Here is a 22832-nt window from a genome sequence, read left to right on the forward strand (position 1 = left end):
TTTGGGTGTGACTCAGCACAGCTTGACCATTTCTAACTGGTAATGGAAAAATCAGCACAGCGAAAAGTCACAATAGAAAAGCCCTATCAGTCTACACAGAATTCTAAATAAAAAAATATTGGGAACATCTTTTGGTTTTTCCTCCCTATCTGGACAACAAATACCAAAGCCAGCATAAAACCTGGGACTAGAATCAGTGATAGAAAATATCCTGTTGGTAAAGAATGAAGAAAATATTTCATGGTTGTAAATACAGTACTCAAAAGAAAAGATAATCTAATCAAGCTCATTAAGATTGGTATCGTCACCTTTTTCACATCAGTATTCAACTGAACAGGGTGCACGGAAATATTTAGCTGTCTCAGTTTTGTGGTATCCGGTGAAATGAATAATGGCAGCAAGCAGGCATATGAACTAGTATTTATACTGGCAAGTCATTGACACACAAAGCCACACAATTAAAGAGAGATTGAGGCCCTATCTATGAACAAACTCCGGATGACTTGAGGGGCTGTCACTTTCAAATGATGTCTTGATACCATCTGTGCACCACTGTTTTGCCATCTCCTTTAACGATGCCTTGAGCACATAAATACCACATCTTGTTTGCATAACTGTGAAGAGGCTCACATTAGATACTTCTCCATTTTTTTCACACACCAATCAACGCAGCATTGCACAGTGTAATTCACTTCCTCCTTTTACCTCCTCTTGATGTCACTGGCATCTATTTGTATGCAAATTAATTGTGTTACATCAGGCAACTGATGGAAGCACTAGACACATTGCAGGGTTTCAGACATGTTGGATTATGAATGTGAAGTTGATCATATTCATCACTCTAGTTATGCATCTTTTAGGGAGGCATTCACCACCCTCAAATCCAGTGCTAGAGATGGGAAATGCCACACACAAAAAAGCATCATTTTAGGCATGACAGCACAGCACTTACATCAAGATCTGCGTGAAGCTTCTACATCAGGCGGCACAGTTGAAGTCAAACATGGATCAATCGACATGAGACTGATACACTGTTGTGTTCAGCAGTTGTCTCAGTATGACATCGCTGTGCTAAAATGGCACTGTGGTGTTAGCATGTTGAGTTTTCTAAGTCAATATTTTCATTTGCTCAAAATATGCTCACCGCCTAGCACCTAAAATTGCCCTCATACTTGCTTTCTACAGTATCTCATATGAAATAATAAAATGCAATCTAGCAAATTATTATTGTATAAGTCACAAATGTTATGAAATGAATTAATTAAATCAGGCTAATTTATTCTGGACATGAGGCAAAGAGTTTTTGCAGCAAGCAGCCTTATCTAGTTATGAACTGCCCTTTAGTAATGTGTAGCTGTTATGATCTACCCTTTTCTTTTCTATTCCCATTACTCACAATGATGGTGATGAGTTGAAGCTGAAACAGTGTTTCCTCCCAACCTTTATCTGTTTTTGTATCAGTGAAGATGACAGAGAACAGTAGGGAAAGGGGCTGCTGCAATGACTGAATAATGCATTTGCAGAGACTTACCTAAACTACTGGAGAATCCTGCAGCAAAGACCTCTCGCTAATGAGAGTGTTTGTTTATATGTATGTTTTTTTTTGTGTACATGGCCACATTTGTACATTTTAAGCTCAGATTTACCCTGTGAAAATCAACATGCGTGAATTCAGCAGTGCTTTTCACGTCCACACATTTACACCTCTGCACACCAAGGGTTATCTGCCTGCATGGTGGGTCATCTGATTTTGCTCAAGGATACTTGGTCATCTGTGAGTCAGTGTAGGTTATGGACACACTACCTGATTGTTGAGTACATTATTAGGTGGATTGCACCAAGTCAGATCCAGTTTGCTGTCGTCTGGACCAGTTGGTGCTCTGGTGCAACTATATTTTTCCACACCTGTACTTTTATCATGGTGTTCCTCTCTTTCGTACTTATCAAATGATTAAAAAAAAAGCATAAGTACACTAAAATACCATCAGTACAAAAAGTAAGATAACGCAGATTGCTGTAAGAAAGAAATGTTGCATAGCCTGTTTCCATTCATCCAGGTCCGAGTGTGGAGCCACAGCTCACATGAAGTTCGCCTCATGCTGTCCACATCTTTCCATCCACCAGCTCATTTGAATTTAGAATTTTCCCTCCATTTTATTTCCTTTCCTGTTCAAATTATAGCATGGATTAGCAAATAGTTTTCTTAAGATGTGTGTTTTTGTTTGTTTATTTTGTTTGATACAGTCCCGGACAAGATTTTGTGTTTTTGCACAAATAGTGGGTTGCCTCGTCACACATTAATCAAAGCATGTTGCCTTGTGTGTTTATTTAGTAAATCATTTTTAACTACCAAGAATAAACAAATGTACATTGGTGGAAATCATCATTATGTGTTTCTTTGGTATGTGTAGGTTTCGGTAATTCCAATGTCTTTTCTTATCTTTTGTGTTTCCACACACTGTACACACAAACACACACACACACTCACAAACATCATTTTCAGAGTTTCTGAGTGATGTTTCTCTGCATGATGTCCTAGATCAGTGCTCAGTCTGATGTGTCAAACTGCCACTGGACTGGATAGTGACCCAGATACAGTACGTTTCTTTCACAGATGACAGATGCAGATCAATAGTCATAAAAGCTCAGGAATAGAGGGATTAGTAATGGCTTATATCCCTATTTTAGAGGAATCAAGAGGGTTGATCTTTATGTGATAATGAAGGGTGGCTTGCCTCCATTCTGTTTCCCATTATTTCTTTCCCTGCATGTGCTAATAAATTAGGAGAAACACTTCTTGTTTCCATCTTGCACAGTGATAATTTCCCTTTATTATAACCCCTTTAATTTCTCTCTCAATTTTGCATGGGCAAGAGTTCATGCAGTCACACAGTAAGTGAGAATGCTGTGGGGTTTAAGGGCAGCAATGGAGTAAACAGTGTGAAATATTTATGATTGTATGGAGGGGGGGATGCCAGACCATAGCACCACATTGTAGTTAGAGGCAAATATTATGAGTTGCAAAAGACACATCCATATTAATCCTTGTCCATTATTATTCCATAATGATTCCTGCCGCTTCAGCAGGAATGTGGTCGACAGTGCAGAATGTCATACAGGACATTCATTCATTGTGCATTGGGTTAGTTAGCTATAATTTTCTCTATTACAAAATGTTGATGCCTACTCATGTCTTTTTTAAATTAAAATCACAATTCAAAATTAATAATAATATTTGTTGGCCAGATCGCCAGCCCAATATTTCGCCATTACTCTGTGAATATGGAAATTTTAACTTAAGTACGTACTTCACAGAATTCTTTAATGTGGCCTTTGTAACCAAAATGTATCTCACTTTCCATGAGACAAGAATGAGAAAACAGAGGTTCACAGTTGTTTTGAATTCATCATTGATTGCTGTTGTACCTGTTGTTTGCTGCACAGTTTGTAGCCTACATACAGTAGCTCCCACTGTGTAACAAGTAATGAGCAGCAGGGGAGTCATGTAATTTCTGAGGAGGCATCTGACTTTGGCAGTTCTGCATGATGAATTAGTCCTTAATCTTCCTGGATCTGTCTATCACATATGCATTCCCAAACATATGTGACACACACATATGGTGTTATGATTGTGTATGATCATACACATGTAGTCTGTGATAGTATATATTGTTATCTCTGTTTCACATGTTCTGTCTTTATAAATGACTTACTGAAGACATCTGGTTATTTTAAATACTTGATGGATTAGATGCCTCTTAGCTGACATTAATCAGACATCTCTCTGGTGTTGATTAACTGCCTCATATTGTCTTGTTTTTCAGTACTTTGATGCATGTTGTGTGCATGTGTGATTGCAAGTTAATTGTTATGTTAAAGATACTGTAAAGCAAAAATGAATGTGTGCTGTGAAGTGCGTCCTGAGTTTGTCACACCACAGAAACATTCGTGATTAATCATGGTCCCAAATATTAATGATTTAAAAAACCTGCTTAGTATATAAAATAAGGTCTCAAAATCATGAAAGCTGAACGTTTTTCTCTGTTCTGAAACGCTAGGGGCATGTCCACTCCACTATCTCAGTGTCAAACACCACTGTGACCTGAAAACAACCTGAAACACAGATGCTTCAGACATGTTTGAGCGAACCAGTGAACAACTGGTCTGATTTGGACCGAGAGAGTCTCTCAAGGTACAGTCGTAACTGACTGCTAGGAAGGGTGAGGTGGTGGTGTTTGTCTGAACACAGAAATCATGAACAATAGTTTAATGGTCTACCAACCTGATCACTTTTTTAGCAACATGTAAATAACTCAAGACCACCAGTCAACAATCAGACCAATTATGGTGGTTGTGATACAACGTACAGTAAATCTTGTTCTGGTCTATAGTTTTGCATTAGGTTGAAATTAACAATTAATGTCCCCTGGATAAAGTTTTTCTAAAGTTCAGGCTTTATGGTAGCTTTAAGGATAATGTTTTGAGACGGTTATACACTGCAGTTTTGATTCAGGCATGTTAAATTAGCATTCGAACTTTTCGTTTTTGGTGGCCTGGTGGCTCAGTTGGTGGAGGATTTGTCCTATGTGCTGAGGCTGTGAATCCTCTGTAGTGGCCGTGGGCTTGACTTCCACCCGCAGCCCACTGCTGCATGTCATTCCCCCACTCTCTCTCCCCCTTTCTTGTCATATCTACAGCTGTCATATAAATAAAGGCATAAAAGCCCAAAAATATTAAAACAAAATTGTTTGTTTTGTTCACATCCCCTGTATGTCTGGACTAGGAAAGGGCAAAGTTCGGTGGTGCGCATCTGATATCCAACCTGCACCTCACTCTTCTCCTGATATGTTAACATCTAGTTCCAAGAATTGTGAATTTATTTCAACCCAACCAAAGTTGGTGATTGCTAAACAAGACAGTTTTGACAAGTTTTATTTTGTTTGTCAAGATTGAATGAAGCTGTTGTATAGTGATAAAATTGCTGTTTCTGCAAAATGGGATCTAGTGGTTCTGACAGGACCGATATAAGGGCTGTATCTGGTTAAACAAAATGTATCTTACTCTTCAACAAAAACGTATATCTCTGGAGGAACCCTTTGCATAATATTCTTGGACACTTAGAATAACAATCTGATCCCGACAGTGACCTGAAACATGCATTCAAACATCATATGGTGTGTTCACAGCACTACACCTGCTTATATGGCTATTACAACAAGTATAGAGTACACTATGAAATAAGTTTTACCCTGAGGGACTGAATTTGTTTAAATAAAATTAAGGTACACAATTCTGAAATTCTGACAATGAAATATTTTAACCCTGAGGGCTGATTTACAATAAAAGCTATTAAAGTCAGAAAAGAGGGCTACTTACATTCTTGACGCTATTAAAAAAAACAAACAAACAAACCCCAAAATGCCAGCATAAAAAATAAAAAAGTTAAAACTGTCTCAGCATTTTATTCCACTGTCGCTGGCTGTTGGGTCTTTTTATTCCACTGTCATTGTAAGGCCAGACCTGCAGGTTAGAGAGAGGATGGAAAGACATTTCCTTGCCATCTGGGCAACGTGAGGGTTTCTCCCAGAGCATGAAATCTTACACCACGTGAGATGATTTTGTTAAGCTGGTTTTGGAGACTCGACATCTGTTTTTGAAGCAGAAGATTATAGTCCTGGTTCTGATGTCAATACATGTCATACCATGTCATCATGAGGCTCCACAATTTTGCTGTCTGTTGACCAAAATCTGATGTAGTTTCAAAGGGACTTTCTAGATTGCTCGAAGTCCAACTTACTCTTCCTCTGTTTAGCTCATTCAGCTTGATCTTATATTTTATATGTCAGATTCGTATCCATAATGAAGAAAACTCACCCATAAAACTGCAATCCGTATTTGTAATTTAGTAAAGTTGGAACTTGAGTTGTATTCTCACAGATAAAATATGCACTACATAATCTATGCATGATTTGACTTAAACAAGAGTTTAAACAATTTTTATTTATGCACAACTATAGTCTAACATGCACACATTTTTAATATGTGCACGATTTTTTATGTGTGCACGCACAAATCTTTTGACAGTAACCTTACCCCATAGATCTACATTTCAGTGTAACTCCCACGCGTCATGCAGGTGTGTCATGCAGACACATTCAGTGCAGCAGCCCACGCAAGAACTAACGAGGCAGAGGCAGCCCCCATGTACCAGCTATCCATTTACCAACAGGACAAGCTCATCATGTACAGGTGGCTCATTGCAGGAGGAGGTGTGCTGGCAGTTAGCCTAGCAGGGGGCTGCTGCGTGACAGCTTCTAATGAGGGAGTAAACATCTCATTGTCACTGGCCATCTGAGATGTGTGATTTGGAAATGTGATGATGTCTAAATGTTGCACATCCAGCAGCCCTAGTCTGGATCAGAAGTTGTCATTTTTTTTCTCAACAATTATAAGGAAGGTGATCTTCTGTATGTCCCTTGGAATAGTTTGACATAGCATTTTCAGTTTAGTGGGGCTGCACATAAATGCAATATGGTCAAGTGCAATATCCAAATTGCAGAACCCTGCAATTTTTTGATAAAGGAAACGTGTGACAAAATAGCATTATAATGAACTACTGTAGTGCTGCAGAAATGCCCTGGCCTACAAATCTTGTTCTCCAGATGACATGTGTGTTTGGTACAGTCCCCAACAAATGTCACATCATCATGATTTTTTTTTTTTCAGGTGAAAATGAAAATTGTGATGCAAAAATTACTTTTTAAACAATAATATTTAGTTATGTGAAAGACCAACACAAGAGAAATAAGGAAAATAAATGAACGAATAAATAATCTAAAATATATATAAAATATACATAATACAAAATATAAAATAGGCCTAATAACAAAAATAACATAATTGTTAGATTGGAACATAGCCTGAAACTATTTTAGATTTAGAAATTTTAATATTATTTTTCGAAGTATAAATAAGTAATATACATAATAAGTAATTATATATATTTTTAAATCATAATAATTGTAATGAATGAATCTGAAAACTCTTCATGGACCTCTATTTGAGAACCACTGGTCTAGACAATGCTCTTAATTATAATCCCAATTTCTTGCAACTTTTCTTAACATTTTATATCCTGTCACATTTAGGCTAATGTGGGAAATTTGATTTCACAGAGTATCGAAACACCTGTGTGTCACTTCACTAATGTCAGTCGTGCTTTATAATGGACATTTCAAAATTCTTCAACTCTGGCAATGTACATATTAGTTAATATATGCTCAAAATATTGACTGAATATCGGTCAATATCTGAACATACATAGTGTAGTCTGTACATTTCATACCTAAGGATTACAGAATTCCCTATGTGTATACATAAACATACAGTAGCTCTTCCAATAGCCTGTCAACTTGAAAAAAAAAAAAACTTTCAACACCTGGGAATGAGAACTGGTTGAAATGGCATTACACATTGTGGCAGTATTCTGTGCTAAAAGGCACAAACCCTGATTCCCCAGTGTACCGTATATTTGATAGCATTAATTTGATCCCAGCACAGTGACATCCCTGACCTCCCCAGCATCCCCAGCTTGTCTTTTAAGAGCTGTGGTGGCTTGTGGAGAGATAATGCAGTGCATGGTACGAAACAGGTCTTAATTGGCTGGTAGGCTTTATGAAGTTCTCTCCTGGGAGCCCCATTGATTATTAATACGCAGCCTGCCTCAAAGAGCCAACTGCCACTCTAGCAGCAACCCCGGAAACACTGAGATCAACAGAAAATGTACATCCATAACTTTCTGTGGTCGTAAAGAGAGAATTAATAAACAGACAGATAGTGGAAAAAGCAGTTGCGTGAGAATAAGAGGCAATAACAGCAAAGATAGGAGGAAAATCAGAAAAATCAGCGAGAATGCTGTGTAGAAATAGATTTTGATACATATGATTTTTTGTCAGTTTTTCTCTGCGACCTTACAAATAAACCTTAGCCATATAACTTACACACAACATGTTTTGGAAACCATTTTTCTTTCTTTTTGTCCGAAGTCATTAGGAATATCAACGTTGTTTACTTCACAGTTGCCTCAGTTTTATTTGTTCTTTACTACTTTGTTTCTTGCATATTGTTTGATTTTGCATATTACAATAGAACTGTTTTCATGTGTCTGTGTTGTAGTCTGTAAGAAACACAAACCAGTGATTAAAAATGTCACATCAGCTCCAGTAATGCATCGGCCAAACTCAGTACAAAATCTTTTTTGACAGAGCGTAGAAATAGCTGTGTCCTCAATTGCACTATTTGCAGTATAGGCAAAAACAAGAGATGCAGTAGGTTTTCCATAGCATTAAAATGCTTCTCTCTGTCAGTTTGTCACACTTCCAGTCCTGTCTGCAGGGGTGACAGATTGAAAAGCCATAGTGAAGGAGCTTGCCAAGCAGGATTTCTACTCTGCCAACCAAATCAAAACAAATATTGATATTATAACTCATGAATGGCATGACATTACAATTACCCTGCTGTGAGCCTGGGAATATCACTGTAGTTTCCACATATGTCAGCTGTGTGTGTGTGAATGTGTGTGTGTGTCTATGTGTGTGTGTGTGCATGTGTGTAAAAGAAAAAAAAAGAGGGGCACATCTGCTTGCTGTGTCAGCCCATGCGAACTGGATAGAGACAGTGGCTTTCGGATGTGGTGCAGCTACTGTAGAGTATTGATTCCAAAAGCTTTTAGCGCATGGCTAATTTTCCATATGGGGCCTCTGCATGTGGCCCCGGGGCTCTTGATGGGTCAGGCATTGTTTTGTTTACACTGAGCAGCTAATCCGTGTGAGCTGGCTGTGTATGCGTGTATGTGCGACAGACAGAGGGAAACTGTGTGTGTGTGGTGAAATTGCTGATTTTGAAGGAGGCTGCTGTAATGAAGCTTTTCTCTGCTCTCACAATATTTTTTGTTGCATATGCTTCATATATTACACCCTAAAGTGGGCTTAGAGTGTGATTTATAGAAAGTAACTGCAATTCTAATTTCAGAGATGCAACTTGCAGGGCTTCTCCAAAAGCCCACTTGGAGTAGAGGATGACCTCCCTCCAGCAGCCTCAGCAAAATAAGTCCAGGCTGTTAATCAAATGTTAGGTGGTTTTCAAACACTTTATTACAAGAGATAGCTAGTTTTGCCCCCTCTAATAAATTTTGGCATTTAGGTGTCCAAACATTTGCACATTTGATTAAGAAACAGAGATGTTTTCCCTATGCTTAATAAATATGTTATATGCAGTGCACACCTTAGTCTTCTCAAGGAAACTAAAAAAGAAGGAAGGTTCATCACTTCACTGGTGCCACATTTGAAAGCTCTTGGCGCATTTAGCGCGGTTGTGAACAGGCAGGCCATTCCTTCATCTCTCCCTGCTCTGTTTCACAGCTTATCACTCTGGGTGATGTAGGCACCGGTATGTCGGTGTGTTGTTATCTGGCTAATGTTTCCTGTGTTTTCAAGGTGCATTTCATTTGATTTTATACTGTATGACATTTCAATATTTGTTTGTTTATAAGTTATGTTAATGTTACAGTAGATTAATAACAGACCGAAGCTTCTTACGCGTTTTTGATTGAGGTTAGTAACAGACTATTGTAAGTTAACTAAACCCTAACAAAAATAACTTTGATCTGTTTCGCTAATGTTATGTTACTTAAACTACCGTTTTTGATACCATCACCAAGCATTATGTAGATTTAACTGCAGCAGGGCACCAGCCATCAAATTTGTTGTTAAAAGTTTCTGATAGCCATGAGATACACAGTTTGCCTCAGGATTAGTTTATAGCCTAGTTATACACTTCATTTTGTCAATCATGCTAAAGCAGATTCTGGTCCGAGAAAGGAAGAGAGAAGGTATAATATGGATTTTGTTAACAATGTTCACTTATCCTAAACTTCATATTTTCAACGGACAATTCACTTGCAACTTTAGAAAAAAACATTCGCCATGGCGAGCATTTTAATTTGACAAGTGATGAGCTCTGTAAATTATGGCTATAATCATCTCTGTATACTATATTCAGAGGTCTGGATACAAATCTATCAGTATATTATTCTCTGAGGTTTCTTCTATCATTTGGTAGATGCATTTCTTAATCAAAGGTTATACAAAGTAGATATGCAAGTCTGCACCAAAGTCTTGCACGACGAATGTTGGTTTATGGTTTTTATTACAATTTTTTTTAGGAGTCTTTCATAAAAGATGATAGTCCTGAAGCTGTCTTACCACTTTACTTGTCAGTCAACTTCAACCTGCCTGCTGGGCTGGTAGAGGAGGGCTGCAGCTATCAGTTATTAATGTCCAGACCAACTCAAACCCACTGGTTTCCTCTCAGTATCCATCACAAGACTGTTACGAGTTGTTAGCATTGCCAGATGAAGCCAAAGGCATTGAGCCATCTAGTTAACAATCAGCCATTATATGAGAGCTGAGAGAGAAGCCACTTCTGTTTTGACAGCCTTGCTCCTAGTGCCTGCAGCTTCACCTTCCAGTCACAAGAGAGTCATCCACCTCAGGTGTACCCTAAATAATCCCATCTACTGTTCTCAGAGACCACTCAATTATTGTGGAAGGGAACCCTGCTTCAAGTGCCACACTACAGTGCCCTCCCATGATGGTGCATTGCTGGCTCTGGCTAGTCCCTGGTAGCACTTTGAAAAGACATGCTGCTTTCTCCAGATTCAAGGAGATGGCGCCACTGCTCCTGCACGTCCCACCAGACAGTGACAGACGGAAGAGAGAGATACAAATGATACAAACACAAATTATCCCAAATGTTTCAAAAACCCTAGAGAAATCTTTTTATTTAAGGAATCGGTGTGTTTACCACTAGCTAATAAATGCTATAACTTCTGTAAAACCACGGGATATGTCTGATATGTCAGAGAAAAAGGACCTCTGAGAACTTGACTAAACGTAACAAATAAAACTTAGGAATGGTTGTTGTTTAACAATGAAGACAACAACTCCTATGATCCCACCCTACTTCAGATCTCATCAGACAACATCTTGTGTTATGGTTTTCACATAAGAGAGACTCATAGACCCCGTTTAAATTCTATGAATCTCGATATCTATTTTTTACCTACTAATATCACATTTCTCACATTAATTTGAATCTAGGATGGAGCGGACGTCTGGAAAATTGATATCCATCATACTTATCTTTATTCAAAGTGAAAAATGGATGTCTGCTCTCTTTTGAGGTCAGCTCTATTGAAAGATAAATCAGCCCATTACGCCCGGTAGCCTGAAAATCATACAGGTACTACAGAGCACCATAGCTGACAGGTAACCAACCACATTCTCCCTTTTTATTTGATACTTCTCAGCCTTACCAGTGAATTACCATCATTCAACTGAATGACAATGTTTTAAGGGACAGAGATATAAACTGTGTATGTGTCTCTGTGTGTGAGTGTGTGTGTGTGTGTGAATAAATGTGGCCCCGGGTGACTTCAGTTTGTGAGTGGCCATGACATTTGCTTTACCAGGTGTAGAGGAGCGTGAAGCAGACTCTGATGGGGTCTGTGAACAGTTATCACATTTACTCCAGGCCATGGGCTATGTGGCTGGTTTGTCAAAGCTAACTGTATGTAATGCTCTCCCTCCCTCTCTCCCTCCCTCTCTCTGGCTCTCCCACCTTCCCTTTCTGTCTCTACTCTGCCACCCTTCCCTTTCCTTCCACGCTCCCTTTCTCTCTGTTTTTTTTTTTTTTTTGGCCCACTGACTGTCTCAGCCACATCCTCTCTGAACCTCTCTGCTTCATGCTACCTCAGCCAACTGTTTACCTTTATCTTCCTCCCTCCCTCTGCCCCAGCCTCCTTTTTCTTCCACTGTGGAAGTCTTAGAGGGGGAGCAGGTAGAGCTGGCAGTGGATTTCAGTAGTGTTTGTAAATGTCCTCATGTACGGCTCTATGGCAAGGACTTTTAAAGCCTAGCAGATGTTTCAGATACACGCATACATTGCACTAGATCCATGCACACAGTGCTCTGTATAGTCATGAATTATTCACTTTGTTTTCACTGGGCTGCAGCGCAAGCGATGGGGTGAGAGGGGATGGGGTGAAAGAGATCTGAGCTGAAGAGAAAAGAGGCAGTAGCTGTTAGCTGAGGCATGGGAGCTAGCCTTCTTATAATTCTAGTCCACTCTCTTAATGTTCCCAAGCAATTGGTGTTAGACAGAAAATCTGGACTGCAGTGTTAACCTATAGGTACACTCATAGCAACCAAATGTTTTTTAAGTTAGCTTTTTTTTGCCAGCTATGTCTCCAAACAGGTATGAAATATCTTCACATTACGTTACACACATTATTAAAGGTGCAGGTGAATTTTGTCATTATGCTATTATAGGGAAAGATGATGAATTATAATGTTGAATTATTATCCAGCCCCGGGAAGACCAGTGTAATTTTTTCAGGCCAGATTCAAGGTCCAACTATTTCATTAGGCAGTTGAATCAGTGCCAAGTTGTGATCATTTATTAATTTTATACTTTTCTCGATAGAACAGCAGGGTATTAAACATATATATTAAAGTGTGTGTCTGTAAAGATTACTCATGCAGTACACTGTGCTAATCAAAGCATTGTAAGTATGACTACAATGTACAGTTCTATTCAATATTTATATATTTTGGTTCATAAATTAATCAAATTACATGGTGGGAAAGAAAACTAAGGTGATTCAGATTGCTTGTTTTGTCTGATCCATGGTCTAAAACCTCTAACTATGCAGTTTTTGGTGATTATCAAACAAAGAAAGGCAATAAATCCCCACATTTCATAAGCTGGTACCAATAAATGCCATTTTTCATAAAAATATGTGATCAGGGAAGATCAGGATGAGTGGTTTCTTTTCGCTGATTGTGAAAATCAATAATGATTCAATAAACTTCAGCCAGTTCTCGGCTGAGTTGGGCTCTTTGTTACATCCTAATAGTTAACCAAAAGGAACGTTTCATCACCGACATGGGCTGTGTTTACATACGCACAAGTATGCTTGCTTTAATTACCTGCTTGGCGAGGGCAATTAAAATGCCACATCAGACTAGTAATTCTGGCAACACACTTGCCTGACTTGTCTGACTGGGCAAGTGGTAAAAAAGCATTAAACTATTAAACTATTTTGATAATCAATTACTCATTAAGTAATGATTAATGCAAAAACAGCAGAAGTTTTGGGTCTGTCAAATATGGAGATTTCCTGCTTTTCTCCTTTGAACCCTGTAACCATGTCACTCATTCTTCATTCGCATTTGTTCGCTAAGTTAGCAAGGTTAGCCAGCTAGTTTGTCAGCAGCAGAAGTGCCAAGTCTCGTTTTGATCTGCTCCCATTTGCCTTGTTAAAGTTACTGCATTAAGCTTCTGATACAAACTCAACACTATGTGTATCCATTTTAAATTAAAAGCCCTCTAGCATACCAATGGACAAAAGCCTTTCATTTCTGAGCAAGGCTTTTTTCGTGAAATATTTGCAGGAACGTGTTGTGAAAACTCACTGACTTGCAGCAGCTGACTAATCTGCAACAACTAGTTGTAAAGTTGGGTACCGATCCGGTTTGGTTCAATGTCAAACTGGCCTACAACCTACTAGCTGTTATAAAAAAGCAAAAAAAGAGACGTATCGGCCGTGCAGCGGTCAATATGGCTTATAGACAATGATCATGATGATAATAATGATTGAATCTTAATGACTGAAACAGTTAATCAATTATCAGAATTGCTGAATTCATATTCTCTGTCATCCTTTTATGTGATCAGTGATTTCAGCTGTAGTTGTAGAATTACACACTCATAAATGCTACAGAGTTATGCCTTGATCTAAAATTAACTCTTATCCTGCACTTCACTGATGCAAATTAAGGTGGAAAAAGGTTTAATCTAGTTGAATAAAAAGTGTACTGCATATTAACCCCAGTTCTCTGTCTTTTTCTCATGCCATTTGTCTAACCAGATAACTTGTTCCTTGCATGTAGATATTTTCAAGTGCTGTTGCCCACACAGTTTATCCTTGTATGATGCAAGTGGGATGAAATCCCTCCTTGGCCCTGCCCCAGCTATCTAGGGGAATCATTATTGCTTATTGGCAAGGTATCTTGGTCCCTTTGCCACATTTCCAGAACTTAATCCTTCAAATTGTGTGATCTGTTATTTAATATGCCGTTCATGTACACAGATACATTGTGGCTACTGATATTAGGAAATACACAACTAAACAATTATAAATAACTTCATACTGTATGTTGTTTAAAACTAGTGACAAAATGTGTGGCAGCTTGTGGGGAGATAAACCATTGTGTCAGCTGTATACATGGAGACCCATTTGGCCAGTACTGTAAGGGCACAGAATTGCTTTATAAAATGTGAATATTGAGCCACCCTACAAGGTCCGGATAAGAGTTATCAATTTTTCTTTGCCCTACAGACCTGGCAGGCCGAAGTTGCACACAGGTAGAGTGATCTGCTAAATCCTCTAATGTATTAGGGCTACCTGCCATGCTCTTTCTCCAATGCTAATGGGATTACATACTGTAGGGTGTCCAGCAGTGGCAGAGCAGTGACATGCAAGCCTCTGTAGTGCAGGAAAATACACACAGTTCATTTTCTGTTGGGTGAATACAACACAAAGCCTGCAGTTTTCAATGAGAGGAAAATATGTGATGATTTAAGTCTGTGTTTTCTTTATACCCGTGCAATATGCTTAATTTTGTGAGCCAAATATCTTTCAGCTCAGGTAAACACAAATTATTGGCAAACACGTGCCACCAAATTAGCACATTGGTATCAACACTGAGGCTCTCCTGTCAATTAAGTCTTTCCACAAGGTCGTTGAGCATATAGGATAGCAGCAGGGTTTGCTTTTAAACTCCTTTCTCGGAGAAGCTCTCAGCAGGAATCTGAGGTTGTTCCGATATAATGAGGCGATATTTTGGCTAAAACTATCATCACAGGAAATCCAATGAGACATACTGAAACTTTACAAGAGGAATAACCACTGGTACAAACTCTACCCCCTCATCTCTCTCATCTGTTACATACAGTGATGCCATTTTTTAACTCATAGCATGTAGCCAGAAGAGCTACTTTTGTTGGTATTTCTGAGTCCTGATATCAGCAGCTTCCATGTCTTCTCCCTGCCAACTTTTCAAAGCTTTGACTGTGTGTGTGTGTGCCTGTATGTGTGTGCATATATATCTGCATGTGTGTGTCAGGTCGAGTGCCCACTGGGGTTTGGTACTGTTGACATTTTTACTGATTGTACAGATTGTGCTGGTACCTAGAATTTGGTACCAGTACCCTACGGTACCTTTTTTTTGGTGCTTAACTCTTGCTGTAACAACATCACTGTAAATTATGTTGTAAAAAAACAAGTCGAATTAAATGGATAGTTCACCCAAAAATAAAAAAATTTAGTTGTTATACACTCACCTTCATGCTGATTGAAGGTTGGGTTTAGTTTCTTAATCCACAAAACTGTGTTGCAGAATCTGGCAAACAATGGAGGTGTTTTCAAACGAAAATAACAACCCAAAACCCTCCCCCCGTAAAATGCCTCCATGCCGCTCAGCTGGCGCAATCCAAGTCTCCGACAAGGCCCCAACATGCTGTTTGGACACCATCATACCACACACACCCAGATCTGTGTGACTTGTCATGTGAGATTGACCCTTTAAAATAAAATTCGCTGTGATGACGATAATGCCGTGGTAGGCATCACTTGACTGCGGTAACACGGTCATTGTCACAGCCCTACTTTCAAGTACTAACATTGAGCACCGTTTGATTTAATGTGAATTGGTACTCAGTAGTATGGTTGTAATCTGGTCAGTACCCTTAAACGTACTGCCCTTGCTACCCAACCTTTGTGCCCACATTATCTTGTGTAACAGTAGCTCCGGAGCTCATCACTTGTATCCTCCCTGAAGAGCTTGTTTTAAATTCCACCCAATAAGAAGATGCTGTGTTGGGGCTGTCGGGGCAGCTTGAGCACTGATGACACCGTGAACACAATGGAGCATAGCACTGACTTAAGATCACAATTAATAATTTACAGACCTGCCACAAATGTTTCATGGCACATTTCCCTTGCATGAGAAGCTTCCCTTGTTCAAATGGTGGGTTTTTAAACTGGCAGCACTCAGGTCCTTAAGTATTTGTCTTACACACCACACAGAGGTCATGCACTAATCTCTTCTGATGGGCATTTCCACTGGTATCTTGAGTTCTGACTTCAATTGAATATGACAGCATGAACTGAATAGGCCAGTACTTTAAGCATGCTGGTTGATCAACGTAAAAACAATACATCTGTCTTCAAAATGACAGTTACATACTGTGAAATCACTTTGGGATACCTGTTGTACAGAGATCGAAATCAAAGTCAGATGGGTATTTATCACAGTTCCAGTCTCAGGGCTTCACACGGCCTACATGATGAAACAGTGAGGGAAAATAGCACTCCCTATGAGAACGACCCTCAATGAGAAGAACTCCCATGAAAATCTCATCCTTTTTTATGGCAGCATGCTTTCTCTCTGTGTCACTGTGTTTACCAGGGAGCCGTTTGATCAGCAACACCCCCCATAGATAGATAAAGTGAAACATGAAGGCCAAATCCTGCCCCAACATTGATCTGAGCAAACAATCCCCCCTGTGCTGTCTTGACGTCACCACAGTGTCAGTACACTACAGCGAGAGCAACCGTGTTTAACAGCAGCAATGTCATACTATGAACACTGTAGCATTGACTTTATTTTTACGTGGTACTGGAGATGTGAAGCTGCTTTTATATTTCATGAATTTAGCTTTTTAAAATGTGTAACGTCAGACTAAAGTGAAAATGAAAAGTCTTTTTGTAAGAGCGGTCATATTAATTAGGTAATAGTGCTGGTGCTAAACACTTTTTAAACACTCATACAAATATTTTTATGCAAATGTTCACTAGCTCTATTCTGTTTTCTGTCTTCTAGTTTGTTCTATTTAAAGACTAAATGTGCCTAATTTTGACAAATTGCATTAGGATAATCTTTCCTGCAAATCAAAGATTAGAGTTAAATAATTTTACACCATTCTATCAATGTAATTCCTTAAATCTTACTTTATCTCCATATCTCTTTTCAGTTTTATTTCGAAGTCCCCCTGATACTTATCTTCTCTCTTTGTTTTTACCCTTCATCTCTCTGTAATCTCCTATTACCCCCTCCTCTTTGCCCATTCCCTCCCTGCCACCCTCCTTCCCTGCCTCTCTCTCCCTCCCTCTTTTTTCTCTCCCAGGCGAGTGATGCACGCTGCAAGCGGTGTGTGAGCCGGAGCCATCGGTGTGTGTGCGTGTGTGTGTCTGCTCGCGTGTGTGTGCCTGGAGAGAGAGAGAGAGACATAGACCGAGCCCCTAACACGGAGCATGCCTCTGCGTCCGGCAGCCGGCAAACATGAGCCACCCAGCCCTCCACGGCAGGACCAGCAGCAGCAGCAGCAACACACACACACACTCACACACACACTCACACACTCTTACACACACGCAGCAAACGGCAGTCAGGGGGCCAGCACTGACAGCGGCAGCTCCCGGGAAGAGGACAGCGGCGTTCCCTTTCCTGTCGGCGTTCCGGCTTTCCGTCCCGGTGCAGAGCGGAGCCACAGTGCAAGAGCACCCATGGAGGAGCCGACAGGCAACACCGTGGTCATCCGCATTGGAATCCCAGACCTACAACAGACGGTAAGAGCTTGTTCTGTAGCTACTGTTGGAGAGAGGATAAAAGAGAGGGAAGCTGCCTCACCCCCTTCCTCTCTGACTGGGTGCTTTCTACCTCTCTTCTGCCTGCTTTATGGATTTTGCTTTATTTCTTCAGTTTTCTCTTTGTTTTTTCTCTTTCTTCGCCATCGTGTCTATATTTACATTCCGCTCTTGTTACCCTCTTTCGTTCTTTGGTGCACACTCAGTGGCAGTATTTACGTGCTGGGGGTTCCTCGCCCCGCTGCCTATTCCACTGATGTCTCGCTAATAAATCTACCTCTTCATTAACTGGGCTTCAGCTGACTTTGACAACTGGCCACTTAGGGTGAGAGCGGGAGAAAGGGAAGGGAGGGAGGGGAGTGAGGGGAGAGAGAAGGCATCAGGGATAAAGACAGCTATGAGAGGCACTGTAAATCCACAGGATGACACAAAGTGGAGAATCAAGATACATAAACTGTGAAACTTTACCTCAACCTCCGTCACCCTCAATCTGCTGTCGCTTTTTGTCCCGGCAGAATAAGAGCTCCTAAAATCCTAAAATCTTTACACAGGGGTTTCCCAGAAGATGTAGCCCTTAACTGTGTAGTATTGCAGGCACTGAAAAAAATGCAGAACCATTAGACTGTGACATTGATCGTTTCCTCCTGTTATTTTCCCATTTTCAACAAACGGTATGCACTGTGCCTCTCTCTTTACAAAATCATGATGACCAGGAGTGCGTTTTTGTCAGTGTTTGTTTCCCTGCAGAAGGTAGTGTGGAACAGGGCAAATGTCCAGATCCTTAATAAGTTAATTTCATTCATTTTTCAAGCTCTGCTAATGTAATTCATTTATATCCAGCCACAGCAATCTATTATTGTTTGAGTTAATTATTAGGGCTATACAGCAACAGCCAGTCTTCATGAATTGTTCTAGTAGTTTACTGTAAAATGTCCTTCACAAGTCACAGGTTAAAATGATCTTGAAGAGAAAGTAATTGGAACTGCACGTAGAAGCAGAGAAGAGGAAACATTTTACCCTTCATTGATTGTAGAGTGAAATGAAGTGTTATCAACTCAATGTATAGTCTTTCTCTGTCCCTGCTGTCGTTCTCTTCCTGTCGGTTGCACACATCAGATCACGCTATTAGAGATACCATGTGACATTTTCTATGTACATAGCATTAAACTTTTTATTACTAATGTGCCTTTGTGTCAACACTTCTCCACTCTCCCCTCCTCCTCTGTGCTCATATCTTCACCAGACATTGTCTTCTACTGGCAGAGCAAAATGCAAATCGAACTTTCACAGCCAGTCACTGCATTCTCGTGCTCAGGTGCTCAGCTGGCTTTCTGTAGGTGGCTTTAGTTTTAGAGTCCAGTTGATTCTTTCTCCAGTCATCGATGGCAAAGGCAAGAGGTTGCTTTGTGTTTGTTATTGTTGATTACCTCATTGTTGTCGGCTGCTTGGCTGAAATGACCCATTGTGTCTTAGCGAGCCTCCAGCACTGCATGCTAGGAATAAAGACAGGAAATAAAAGGAGAGCAGTTGAAAAGAAAATGTATTCCCCTAAGGTGCTGCAGAATCACCGTCTGTGAACAAAAACGGTTTTCAGTCAAGCTCAAAACACACACACATGCTCACATACACTTTCAAGCATGCACATACATATCACCTAGACACACACACATGTGTACTGTATGCATGCAACACAAAGCACACCTGAGCATACTTTGAAATGCATGCACACTCACACTCACCCATGCACACTTGCCCATAAGTCCTAATCCCATTGCCAAGGGACTTCCCTTAATGTGCTTATGTAATGTAAAGATGCACAACAGATCATTAGTTTCACTTTCAGAGTCACATATATTCCAATATAAGGAAAACAGGCAAGAGGACATACAGTGGGGCATAGTGATAGACAGAAAGACAAACAGAGAGAGTCTCAAAATCTGACAGACAAACATAAGGGCAGATGACAGATGGCCAGAATCTGACAGTTTGAATCTCTTATGGAGCAGTCAAAAGTGACTTGTGTGTACTCTGAGTGAGCAGGAGATTACACTAGAATAGTCCGCTCGAAGTAGGATTACACACCTCCTGCTGTGTTTCAAGTCAGGATCAGGAGAATGAAGCGCCATGCAAAGATAACACCAGGCAACACTTTTCCTTTTCAACAAGAGGAGTGAGACCTTAACTCTAAAATGGCTCAATTGTCAGGCTTTCTTTTGCAGTGCCTGGCCTGATATGTCTAATTGCCAATATTTTAGCCGGCTAATTAGTATGAAGTGTTGGTATTGTTTGTTTTCTTGCAGTATTTCTTTTCTTGGATGTGAATTGATGGACATGATTTTCACTTTTTCTAATTGAAGAAGATCTGAAAGATGAAACTGTATTATAGAGTAATTGGTCGTTTGATTGAAATAACTCCTCAATTCACTGTGTTAGATGTGAACATAATCTGGGTCTACACAACATTGCCACCCCCTACTTCTCTGATGTCTGACCTCCCTCTCTCTCTCCCAATATTGTCACAGTTTAACCTGGTGAATTAAGGGTTTGTTTTGACCAAACCAGAGTTAGTGATTGTTGGAACATTGGAAAGATGAATCAAGGCAGTTTTGGTGAGTTTTATTCTGTTTCTGTTGAATTTGAATGGAGTGTGTTTCTGTAAATGGTCCTTTCAGTAATGGACTAAAAACTATTTGGACCTGTCAGTGACAAATCACTTTTAGTGGACGCACTTTGATGGACCTTGATGGATAATATTGTCCTAATTGGTCATTTAGACACAAAAACATGGTAAAATAGGGCCCAGGTTGAAAAATATTGAAGTTACCCTTTAAATGTATTCCTAGAGTGTTTGTGGTGTGTAGTGTTCTTCTTAATGTTTGTGAGGTGTTGAAGTGGAATAAAATGTGTTGGTGTAAAGATCAAGATCTGAGAGGACTTTCATTGAGAAAGTTTTGACTTTCAATTTTGTCAATTCCACTTTGTTAAGAAGATTTCCCAAGTGGAGGCATACTCGGAATATAATTATAGGGAAATGGGATGGTGATTTAACTTGTGACTAGTGCAGTGCCCTTTCAAAACATGACCGTTTAGAACAGGCTGATTGCTTGGCCTCCAGTCTTGCTGCCTGCAGCTTTCTCAAGAACCACTCACTCAAACAACTTCACACTCAACACTGTGTTTTCTTGGGTCCTGAGCAATACACCATGCTGTGCCATAACATAGTATTATTCCCAAACAAAGTGGCATTTTGGTGCAAAACCTCTCACTACTTTCACTTTCCTCTGTTGTTGAACGTACTTTAGCAAGTGATGGAGAGAAAGCTTTACCCTGCGGAGTAACAGTTAATAGAGGTCCCCTCTTAATAGACAACTCAGTGTGTGCTTCTGGCAGTAGTTGTGTACTATTAATACATATGTCCCATAGAGCTCAAGAGCTCTCACTTGACTCTGCACTACCTTGGGTCCTCGGCAATACACCTGCCAAGTATGAAGACGACCAGATGAACGGTTGGTGAGAAAAACTGAAGGACAGACATACAGGGACTCCTTCCATTTTAGCTAGATTTACCCAAGCCCATTATTACATAAAAGTCCTCAGTGCAACTCTTAAGTACCATGAGTACTGTGTCTTGGCAGGAGGAGACAGTAACGTTGCATTGTTAGTCGATACCACCATTTGTTCAGTCAGACTGTTGGGCAAATTATTTGCTTTTTTTTCGGATCATGGGTATCATTTGTCATTCATCATATCCAACTCCACAAAAACTCTGTTTCTATGGTTGGAGCAAAAAGTGACAGCTTCCCAATAGTGCTAATGGGTGCTATTCATCTCTCAATAGAGGAGAGGCAGACACTCACATAAATAGTCTGCCCTACTAGTCTTTACCTGCATTCATACTTATTCTTCATTAGCTTCTTTTGTTGCCTCTTTTAGTGTATTCTCTATATGTATTCATTCACAGAAGGTAAATAGCGAGGGAAAAAAAAAAAAACGTTTTTTCCGTCCAGGCCACATTGTATCCTCCGCAAGTCTGGGTACTCTGCTATAGACCTATTAAGTTTGACGGTTCTGCACAGTATGTTTACTGTTTGGAAAACCATTTGTTTGTCTGGTTGTGAAAGTCCAAGATCTCAGCTCTGTTATTCTCTGTTCTGTTATTCTCAGCCACCCTTTTTGGTGTCTGTTATCAAGAGAAACAGAAATGGATGGTAGGATGAAGAGCAGCCTTTACTAGGTGCATATTTTCCCCTGCATGTCTCACATACTTGGTGCTGCAGTGTGCTGTTTGCATACATACATACATTCTAGGTATTAGTGTCCTAGTGTGATTGACCCTTGCTTCTGTTGACCTGTTGAAAGTCTACTCTTGTGCCGCTATGACTTGTGTCCTGGTGCCGTCCTTTAGCCTGACATTTTTTAGCCATTGGTAGGATTTTTAGTTATCTGCCACTTCCTCTGTCTGCCCATGTTCTCGAGTAGGGGATTGGCTTTTTGAGGTACCTCCTGCAAACATTCTCCTTATCTGCTGCTGTTTTGAGATATTCTCTGTGCAGTTTATTTCCAGGAGCCATTTTACTGATATCCACAAGGATGCTTAATGTTTCTTCAGGTCTCTGGTCTTGACACTTACTAAGCCCTTCTCTGCCTAGCATACAGTCTCTGGGTGCTGGACTTTGGATTGTATTCTCTGTGTATTGTGACAAGTTTCCTGCAGTAATTTCTAACATTATTGATGTTTCGATGACCTTTATGCAATCAACTACACAACAAGTCTTACAGAGAATGAGAGTGTGAAAGAGCCTGCAAGCCAGTGAAACATAACTTTATCCATTCACTCACTGTTAAGTAAAAAGAAGAAACAGCAGAGTTGCAGCAATTACAATAATAACCTCAAGCTGACATAGCTAAAAGTTTTTCTGTCCACCACACAAGTAGCCTGGGTTCACAGTCTGGACCATCCTAGTTTATTTTCAGTTTTCTGGGGGTGTTAACAACATGCGCTGACCAAAATGCCTACAAACAAACAAACAAACAAACAAACAAACAAACAAACAAACAAACA

At 39.9% G+C, this 22832-nt stretch overlaps 1 protein-coding gene across 1 annotated transcript in view; it reads left to right on the forward strand.

The window, feature by feature from the left end:
- Positions 1–22832, forward strand: part of shank3a (SH3 and multiple ankyrin repeat domains 3a) — a 265366-nt gene that overhangs the window by 49272 nt on the left and 193262 nt on the right. The window contains exon 2 of the mRNA XM_084735097.1: positions 17311–17752. Within this exon, the coding sequence (XP_084591223.1) occupies positions 17438–17752 (315 nt within the window). The 5' untranslated portion in view covers positions 17311–17437. The remainder of the gene's footprint in view (positions 1–17310; positions 17753–22832) is intronic.

This window comes from Lutjanus erythropterus, chromosome 13, assembly GCF_056507025.1.
Source record: "Lutjanus erythropterus isolate fLutEry1 chromosome 13, fLutEry1.hap2, whole genome shotgun sequence".
NCBI lineage: Eukaryota > Metazoa > Chordata > Actinopteri > Lutjaniformes > Lutjanidae > Lutjanus > Lutjanus erythropterus.